Raw genomic sequence first — 10,807 nt, 5'->3', positions numbered from 1 at the left:
TCATAATCTGCCATGGAATAAATACGCAAAGGATTAAATACATTAATATATAATATGTTATATTTTTTATTAATTAAAATACAGTTTTTTTTTATAAATACAATATATTCTCAAAATATCATTTACACAAATTTTTTATAAATACAATTAATATAGTATATTCTCAAAATATCATTTACACATTTCAAAATCGGCTCAAAACGAGCCGTTTAACAACATTAGCTAATATGCATGGTTATTAAATGATAATACTCGCCGAAAAATATGATAAAATACCAAATAGACGTATTTTTAGTATACCAGGTCGAATATAATTTTAAAAAATTACGAGCCGAGCCTAAAAAAATTTTTTTTTGTTAAATATCCTAGCCGGGCCTAAAAAATTTAAACCCGGACCGGGCCGTAAAAAATTTTTGAAAAAAAAATCCGGGCCGGGCTGTACAAATGGTACCTCTACAGATCTCTGCATTTTATATAATAAAAAAAACATATGTTAAAAATGATTGTGGCATATCATATAAAACTAGAAGAGTTTTACAAAATAGCTATATAAGAAATTTTGGAATTGGACCTGCTTGAACTTTTGTCTGTTATAATTTTTTATCTTCTTTCAAAAACCTTGATATATTTTTTTCAAATAACATAAAATTTATTGTTAGGTATTCATTACTTGGAGGATATTTTAACCCATTTCATGTCCCAGATTTTTTAATGCACTCATTATAGTTTAAAAATTTGGTGATTCTAAACTATTTTGGCTGATTGAACATGTGAAAGTGACTTAAAATTATTTTAAGAACACCATCAATTCAGAAAATCTATAATTCAAATTTTTATAAAAATAATCCCTTGGGTTATAGGAAACATGTTTCCTGGGATTTCACCTGTGTTTCCGTTTTTTAGTTATTTTAACACCATTTAATCCTTATGGCTGTAATTTCTTATAATTTTAGAAAATTTGCTCAGGAATATTTTCTTAATATTTTCCAATGAACGGTATTCCGAAGAAATTTTCGAAGGAGCCCTTTATATATATTTTTTTAAAAATCACCTTGTACTTCTTAAATATTTGTCTAAAGAATTTAAAAATTACTTGACTAAGCCAGACTCTACTTTGCCTAAGATCTGAGAAACTGATTTACAGCATAAACTCAACCAATATTGTGCCTCATAATTCCTGCAAATATTCATCTTTCGGCGATGCACATTATAATAATGCACTAAAAAAAATTAAATTAGTTTGAACTATTATACCAAACGATAATTTAATTATTATATAATCTAGACACTTCTAGGTCTAGAAACTCGGACTGGAACTGAACAAAAGATAATTTTTTTAATCCAGGCCAGTCTTAAAAGTAAAATATTACAAACCCCGGCTGGGCCTAAAAATTTTTTATTACAAAGTCTGGGTAGGGCCGATGGAAAAATAGAAAAAAGAATGATTAAAAATGTCAGCAATATAAAAGTTCTGGCTTGCTTCAAACTTCATAAAATTTTACCATTTTATCTAATGTAAAACGTTTATAAAAATCTTACTCTAGAATTCAGGCCACTAAAGAATTAATTTTTTGCTCACCAAAATATATCTTGAATTAATTTTCTTACCCTCAATGCATTCAGATATCTAAAACATATTATTTTATTATATATAAAATGATCATTTTTCAATTGACCATATATAATATAGAATTATGCATGAGAAGTGAAATTTGGAAAGCTATAACCGGTATGTGCAAACGAAGGGTTGATGAAGGGCAAGTTGTTTACGTTGATGAACCAAATAAGTCAGGGAAAAAAGTAAAAAGTGCTTTCAACATGGGTCAATTTGTTAAGTTTAAGCTACCTCACATCGCAAAAATTTTATTATTAGCCACGATTCCTGCTTTTGAATGGATCATTCTTTGCTTAATGGATGGAAGGTAATTAAATTACATTAATACAAAATCTACTATATATCTTTTTCGATAAAGTTTTTTGCAATATATATAAGTAATTGTGACATAAAGTAAACTCTATAATCCATTAAGTATTTTATGCCATTACCCCCCCCCCCCCTAGAAAAAGGGCAAAAACGATATTTACTAATTGAACGTAGAAATATATAAAAGACAGGATCGTAACTATGGGTTCATACACTTATAAGTGATGGTAATAAGAAAAATAAATATCTCAGAAAAAATATTTCTCTAGTTAGGGCTTTGAAAAGGAAGCAGACTTTTTAGAGAGCATAAATGAACTGACGTTTTTAGTTTATGCACGCAAAGTATAATATACTCAATTTTAATAAATTATATGCAAAGATTCCTGAGATGTGGATATGCTATGAAACCATGCGACCCGAATCATCAGCATAGCAAAGAAGTGAGATCCAAATCTCAAATGATTGGATGGCTCTTAATATTATCACTTGCCCTTTTCTTCATTCTTGGTAAATAAATTATTGACTAAAATTATTTCGCTCAGAATAAAAACCGAAACATTCAGAATTTTTTTTCCTTAATTGCTTAGAATTAAAAAAAAAAATAAGCTAAGAATTTTTACTGAATTTCACAGGCATTTTTCTTAAAATCTAAGACTATTTTCTGAGCCTTACATAGCTCTGAGCGATTCATTTTTTTAACTGAACGTTTCATTTTTATACCTTAGTAACTAATATTTTTTCTTAGAAATTAAGTTTTTTATCTTCGTATTAAAAAATAATTCTTATTCAGTATTTTTTCTGGGCATTAAATATTTATTCTAAACATTTAGGCTGTGTCATGATTCGACTTATTTTTTTAAACTTATTGCTGTTTAGCCTGGGTTAAAAACAATTTTTGAACTAGGGCACTCTATTTTGGTTTGTTTTAAGTATTTGATGGCATTGTTATTTATAATTTTATTTGTTTTTTGTTTTTGTTTTTATTTTTTTGTTTTTTTTTTGTTTTCGTTTTTTTTAATTTTTTTTTACTTTTTAGGTTATTTAGTCGAAACCAGCCCAGGACACGGCCTTAAGGATTTTTTTTCTAAGAATTTCAATTTTAATTTTAATTTTGAGCGATTAAATAGGAGCCTAAATTATTTCTGTATAATTTAATGGGAAAATATTGTGCAATCAGTTTTTATTAATTATAATACAAAAAAAATAAAGTTAAAATAAATAGTCCTAATATAATCTACATATATTTTTAAAATATAAATCTACTAGCAAAATTGTTAAAATCGATATGCAGTAGAAGGAACTACTTCGAGGAGCGCTTTGCTAATATCTATAAGAACAAAGAAGCAAATGAGATAGAGAGAATATCCCGAGTATAAATAATAACTTATAATTAACAAATAGGCTATGAAAAGTTTAGAATTAATTCTTTTAACTTGCGATTTTTACACCCTAAAATTTTATATTCTTTAAAAAGTTTTAAAATTTAGGACTATGTTTTTCTATTTTATAAATACATCGTTGACATGGTATCGTCATATCAACCTTTTTTTTGATATATGGAATCACGAATAACTCTCCTGCCGCGAATGGGAGGAAGAGGATATGTTTTAAGAGAGCTAGATAACATTTTATAATTAATTTTCAACAAATAAAAAGAAAAATGCTAACCACATGGCAGTCAAGAATGTGAACAAGTACTATGAAAATCAAGAAAAATCACCCAGATGGTGGGAAAAATTGGGCCCATCCCCTCACCTTGAGGAGCATTACGGAGGAACACCTTACGTTGTAACGAATGACAACGTTAACCTGGATAAGACTTACAAAATCAAAGGTAATAAAAACCCTATTGTTGGTGATATAAAGGATGAAGAGAAAAGATTCCTCACTCATTCACCCCCTTCGACCCCTGTTACCTTACCTGCTGAAAATATCACTTATAATGTAAACAGACCCGCTGATGATTATTATAAACAATAATTAACTATATTATTTTATTAAGACACACATCCATTTCTTTATATATTTTAGTTTTCAACTACCTCTACATCTGGATAAATTTTTATTTAAAATTGATTGTATCTAGAAGTGACAATTTCTTATTTATTATTATAATCCAACGATTTTTTCTTTACTCAGAGATTTTTTAAACAATATTTTTAGATTTTTAATTATAAATGTATAAAATAATGAAATCTAATCCCATATATTATTTTGATATATATTGTGGTTGTCAGTTTTTTTTAAAAAAAAATTGTATTTTAAAATGTAATTAGTGCGATATAATTATTTTTTTGTGTTTAATTTTTAATATATTATATTTAAACCGTGGCATCGTTAAGTGGAAGTGCAGGGAGAAGGGGCTCATCTCCCCCCCCCCCACCCCTTTAAAAAATGATGGTGAGCCCTTCCATATCAATCCTTCTAAGATTTAAAATATGATTAGGCCCTCCTATTTTTTTTGAAAGTTGTGAAATTATATTTTATGATTTACATTAAAGATTTGTGAAACTTTTTCTTTCCTTTTTTTTTATATAAAAGACGAAAAAAAAAATTCACCTCCAATTTAAAATCTAACGATGCCACTGATTATAATATCTATAATAATACTTTTAATTTTTTTTAAATAAATATAATCGTAATGTTTGTAATAATAAAATTATATTACAATATTGTATTGTAACTAGGCCATAATCGAATACAAGTCGAATAATGAAATATTCATATTCAATTCTTTTGAACGAATTGATAATCTACTTTCGTAATTATACCAATCGAATAATAATAGTATACTTTTAATATTCCTACTAATACATAGGCAATTATTTGATTCTTTCAAAAGAAACGTATACGAATAATATATTATTCGATTCGTACTTGAATAGGGTTAAAACAATATATGCTATAGTTTGTCCTTATTATAATAATAATTCATATTTTGACATGCACCATGTTCGTGAAATTTATTGGTATATAATTTAGGAAAATCGGGTTCTTAGTGAAATTTTATAGGGCTGGCGAAATTTTCCTCGATTAATTAAATTTTTTACAATTTGTAATTCGCTAATCTTATTTCTTAAATGTTCCATTTCAGGAACGTAATAAAAGTTAGAATAAAATAGAGTTCAGAAAAATTGAACTATTATTTAAATTACAAATCAACTTGATTATTAAAAATTAATAATGAATAACCATATCCAGATGAGCGGAAAAGCGGATATACACTAAATAAAGAGAACGTGATTTACACAGTGTATAATGTTTAATAATCAGGAGTTCTGGAGTTGGGGGGGGGGGGGTTAGATGAACTTAGTCAAAATTTTGAAAGCTCAACATATGTACAACACTCTCTCACAATGCAAATTTAGGATTTATAAAATTTCATTCAAGGAAAATAAGTTGGTTTCGATAGCATAATCTCACTTGCAATGTACTATATAACTAGAGTGCTTGCGGTCGTATTGAAACTTAAAAAATCCAAAATAACTCAAAATATATATATTTTGGTTAAAACAAAAAAAGGGTAATACTGGCGCGGGCCTAATTTTTTTTTCACAGCCCGCCCACTCACGGTGCCAATAAAAAAAATTAATGCCCTTTTACGCTTACTACTAAAAAAAATTTGACATAACCCTTCCGCTCACGAAAGACAATATTTTGATCACGCCCATAAATTCACGGTATTTTTAAATTTTTCAAAACATAATTGCTATACTTTTACGCTTTTTTGAATTTCTATATCATAGTTTTTATTTCTCTAATTCCACATTAATAACACAAAATAATTACAATTTATAAATTAAAATTTTTTATTTAGAAAAAGAAGAATATCCATGTTTTTAATTGTGTAACCTTTCACTAGTAATCAAACTAGCTAATTTTCTCAAAAAGGAAATAAATTTTCCTGCTTCTAAAACTCCAAAATATTGTCATTGTTATTTGTTTGGAGTGATGAATCTTTTAAGTTCATCCTCACAACTTTCATCGGTAGATGTTGATACTTCATCAGAATCATTTAGAAATTCTCTATATGTTAATTTAGAATATACGGTTTTTATGTGTGCAGGATGAATTAGAAAAGTTAAAAATGAGTGTTGGAATTGATTTATACATACATCTAATTTTATATCATTTCGCATTTTTAAGCTTGTTTTATATATATCTTCCTCTTCTATTAAAAACAAGACTTTTGAAATCCGGATCTATAAGCCTACATTATGTAGTGGCTGCATAACAAATCTTTCCTTTAAAAGAAATGTTGTCCTGTTTCTTAGGGTTTTGATTATTATTGTATCACCTTCAAAAGGTTGACAAAATTTTACTTATTTTTATTTCCATAGATAAACTTCATCTATTGTGGGACGAAACAATAATGAAATATAGGGGCTGGGATTAGGTAAACCCAGGGGCTTGGCAAACCACTTAATCTCATTATAAAATTAAATAGATTAGAAGTAATTTATGAATAAAAATTTTGGCAGAATTTTAAGATTTATTAAGTTATATTATCATATATCTATGTAAATTAAATTTAAAGTTTTAACCCTCTTTTATAATTTGAGAAAGTTTTGAGTATTTATTTTGTCTAGATATTATTTTAATCATAATTAAATTTGGAGCTAGTGAGGTTTGTTAAACCATACACTTCAAGTATGGCAGTTAATCATGAAAAAATTTCAAAATCTTGGAAAGACAATTTCATGGCTGTTCATGATTGGTATTAAGGATTTATGCTAAGAAATCATAATCTTCCCTTAAGATCCTTTTTTTAAATGTTCAAAATGTTTATTAAATTAACCAAAATTAAGTTTCATATATAATTAACTTCAATTTAAAAGTATTATGATTTTGAACCGTATCATTATTAATAAAAAAAAATGCTTTTCAATTTATTTTAGCTGAAAAAAACCAATAATTTAGGAAATTCCTCTTGCAGGGGTTTGCCTAACCCGCCAATGAGACTGGTTATGCTAAATTTCAACTTTTGCAAAAAATAAAATTTGAAAAATATAATTATATTTCTAAATATTTATGCACCTTTAGAGTATAATTATGGCTATCGATTCATATAGTGTTCTTTATAATATCTAGAAAAACACAGGCTAGCCCCAGTCTTCCCTACTGTAAAAATGTATGAGTATCATAGATGGAATAAAAACATTACTAAATATAATAAATTAGAAATTGTTTAAATAAAAGGAGGAGAATCACCCGAGGGGGGATGCTGAGAAAATGAGAATGATAAATCTTAAAGGAAATTCATTTGTCAATTGCGATCTCCAGTATTGGGTTTTCCCCTTATGATTTGATTAGATGAAGACCCTCAGAGCCGAAGATCCTTAAAGTATTGGTGGCAATGGGGCAGAAATGACGTTCCTTAGATATTAATATTAGGGCATATCTCTCCCCCATTAAAAAATAAATATTATTCAAAACTATATATTAGGTAATTTATTATCAATATAAATAAGTTATTCGAAAATAAATCTTATTCAAAACATCAGAGTTGACTTAAAAATAGGAAAAATGAAAAAAACATCCTTATTCACAAACAATCCTGTTAAAGGTTTTTTTATCGATTGAATGTGCTAAAACTTTTTAGTCAATGAAAAATTCGAAAGCTAAGCAGGATTGATATTTGTTCTTTTTTTATCAACCAATTTAGGGTCGCACAAATAATAATATGGTAACAAATGTGGTTTATTCGGATTAACAAAAATTAAAGGGAATACTTGTTTATCACTTTCGAATTTTATAAGGCTAGTTAATTTTGATAACAAAAGGGGCAATTAAAATTGCTCAATTAATTCCTATAACTAAAAAAGGGATGGTAAATATATCCTAAATAAGTTATAAGCACAACACTACTCCCCCGCTAGAATGTACATGAGAGGAAGAGAAGGGAGTTCGGCCTGTAGGGATTCGGGGAATCATCCCCCCCCCGGATTAGTTGTGGACAGGTGGGCACGTAAATTTTACACTAGTGGGTTTTGGATAGGTACAAATAAAATGGATTGTACTGCTTTGCTTTATCTAAAAAAACGAAAGTAAATAAAATATTTACATGAACTTTACAACTTCCTTTAATTTATAGTCATTTTTATATGTATTTTTCATATAAATTAGAAAATATACAAAAGTTTACGCCGAAAATTGTCAGAAATTTATAGGTAGGTACTATACATAGGCCGAAATACATTTCCGGTTAAATTGAATTAATGAATCGCCCTCGAATGATTTAAAATCGAGAGATTCCAAATCCCCATGGTTTCCATTATCGAGATTAAAAGTTATGGCGTAAAAATATATTCGATGTTAAAAGTAAGATCAATTATTATTATTTTTTATCATTTTTATTGACGTCCCCCTCTATATTTATTGTTATTTTAATTTTTTTAAATGTGACTGGTAGTTTTTGTAACTGGAAGTATATCTTATTGTGGTGTTTATATGTATTATTTTAGTTGACTTAATAAAAATGGATTCCATAAATTAGTAAGTAAAAATATATATGTCTTTATTAATATGAAAGGCCCTGCCCGTAATTTACAAAAATTGGGCTAGGCGTTGAAATTTTACAAAGAGTCAGCTCCTGCCAATTATTATTTTTTGTTTTTTTCAGGGTGGATCAAGGCTATTATGTGTTTCCTCTAGCTATCTATTTCTTTCTACAACAACCGTTTTATGCATCAATCGTGTTTGATATTTGTAATAGGATCATATTAAAAATAACTTGTTTCATTTTATGGGAATCTACTATATTATTCAAAATTTCTATCATAATAGTTAAAACACTATAAAATTAAAACACTTAAAATTAAATACACTTTCATAATTGTGTTCCCATAAAGGAACCATAATTATATCTAAAAATTTCTATTTGAATATTTTGACGTATATATATATATAAATTCTTTGGCATCGTTTGTAAGATGTCAAATTTAGGTGTCAAGATTTTTTAAAAACTTAAAGGTTAATGGCAAAAAATGACCGTTATTCATAGATTTAATATTTTAATTAGACAACTCTTGTAAATAAAAATCATTCTTTGGTGCATTTTTTTGGCTAACAAAATTTTAGTTTTTATTTTATACCATTTTTAAGTTTGCCCCTTGCCCCCCCCCCCCCGTATTAAAAATTATATAGCTATTAGTCTAAGCGCGTAAGCAGCGGAGTGGGGTATCCCCCCCCCCCCAACAAAAATATTCAGATTTTGGTTAAATATTTTTTAAAAATATTACACTTTTATGATTATAAATTTATATTTTATATTCATTCCTACCTCTTATTGCATATGTATTTCATTTTACATTCATTTATCACTTTCACAGAAGTAAATATTATCGATTTTTTCCTTCGGCATTATATTTTACTACCATTTTAAAATTCCCCACCAAATCATTTGAACCTTTTTCACTGATATTTCAAAAAATTAATATTTCAGTGAAGAATTTATTTAAAGAATAGATATAAGGACTCTTTTTTTTACGAGTATTGATGGGAATACGATTCCTAGTCATCTTGACAAGGTTATGATATGATGAGGCGCATTCAATGAGTGGGCAATTCAATGGGCTTAACTCTTTGTAAATAATAAATGTTCTACAATGCGTACTGTGATGCTCATTGAACTTCAATTTCTGTTTTGTTATGTGGGTCGTTTTTTGTGTTAAATTGTAAAATCACTCATTTTTGGTGAATTTTTTTTGATTATCTTGCGCATTCATTATTTTAATATATTATTATTATTATTATTTGTAAAAGAGATAAAAAAAGAGTAATTATAAAAATTGTTTATGACATATGTTTTAATTAATTATATTATTAGTCAATTTAAATTTATTTGTAATAGATATAAAAAGAGGAAAAAACAAAATAAATTATTATTTTTGCTTCCAAAATTTATTATTGTTTTTCCAAATCTTTTAGTATATTCAAAACTTATTTTGAGAGATAATTATTCTGTTCAAAAATTTTAGGGAATAAAAAAAGAAAAAAAAAGAAAAGGAAAGGAAAGTGGAATAAACCAAGAAACAAAAGTAAAAACTATAATTACATTGAAGCATTAATCCTAAATTATTGTACACGTCGAAATGTTTTATATTCTTTATCATTGATATCAAATTGCTTAGGTATAATTTTATTTATTTTGATTAAAATTTATCATTTACAAGTAAAATATCTAGAATTATTAGATATCTGTCAAGAGACAAAATATATCAAACATGATTTTATATGAAACCCCGGTAGATCACTGAAACTCGGGGAAATTTTTAATATTATTTTTTTTATTCTTTTTAAATATTTTTTTTATTAAAAAATAATAAATATGCGATTCACACAAATCTTAAAATTTAATATTTTTTCAAGTTAAAACAATCTTAATGAAAATGGATATGATCATCTCAGTCAATCATATCAGAAACTTTATAGACCCAAATGATATATCGACCTATACTCAACGTATTGAGCGTTTATGAAGAGATTTTAAGGCGAGCATTCTTAGAACTGGAAGAAAATCTTCCTCTCATTTATATATATATATGAATATTCTTATTTTTGTAATATTAAGTATGCCAAATTTAAGTAAATTAATCAAATTTTTAAATAATATAAATCTATACAGTTTTTTTCCTTAAAATTATATATATATCTATATTAACATTGTTTATATATAATGTTTATTTAAATAAATTGCTTAATTATCTAGTATTTGATTTAATAGTTGTAACTTAGTAGCATCCAATATAGCACACGCCTTTTAAAATTTTCAAATAATATACTCTATTTTTCAATGTAAAATAAAAAATTGTGAAAATATTCACAAAAAAAAATGGAGTCCTAACTTAGTAGCATCTAATATAGCACACGCCTTTTCCATTT

General features: G+C 26.8%; 1 protein-coding gene across 1 annotated transcript; it reads left to right on the top strand.

Annotated features, from left to right (window-relative positions):
• Nucleotides 1-1,887: 1,887 nt before the first annotated feature.
• On the top strand, nucleotides 1,888-4,039 carry LOC135923608 (uncharacterized). The gene is made up of 4 exons (XM_065458453.1): nucleotides 1,888-1,922; nucleotides 2,304-2,431; nucleotides 3,191-3,294; nucleotides 3,581-4,039. The coding sequence occupies exons 1-4, from the start codon at nucleotides 1,912-1,914 to the stop codon at nucleotides 3,902-3,904; spliced, it is 567 nt and encodes a 188-aa protein (XP_065314525.1). The 5' UTR covers nucleotides 1,888-1,911; the 3' UTR covers nucleotides 3,905-4,039.
• The last annotated feature ends 6,768 nt before the right edge of the window (nucleotides 4,040-10,807 follow it).

The sequence above is a fragment of the Gordionus sp. m RMFG-2023 genome, chromosome 2 (genome assembly GCF_954871325.1).
Source record: "Gordionus sp. m RMFG-2023 chromosome 2, tfGorSpeb1-WG-v2, whole genome shotgun sequence".
In the NCBI taxonomy this organism is placed as follows: domain Eukaryota; kingdom Metazoa; phylum Nematomorpha; class Gordioida; order Chordodea; family Parachordodidae; genus Gordionus; species Gordionus sp. m RMFG-2023.
Note: the sequence above shows the minus strand (reverse complement) of the source record. Positions and strands in the feature narration are given on the sequence as shown.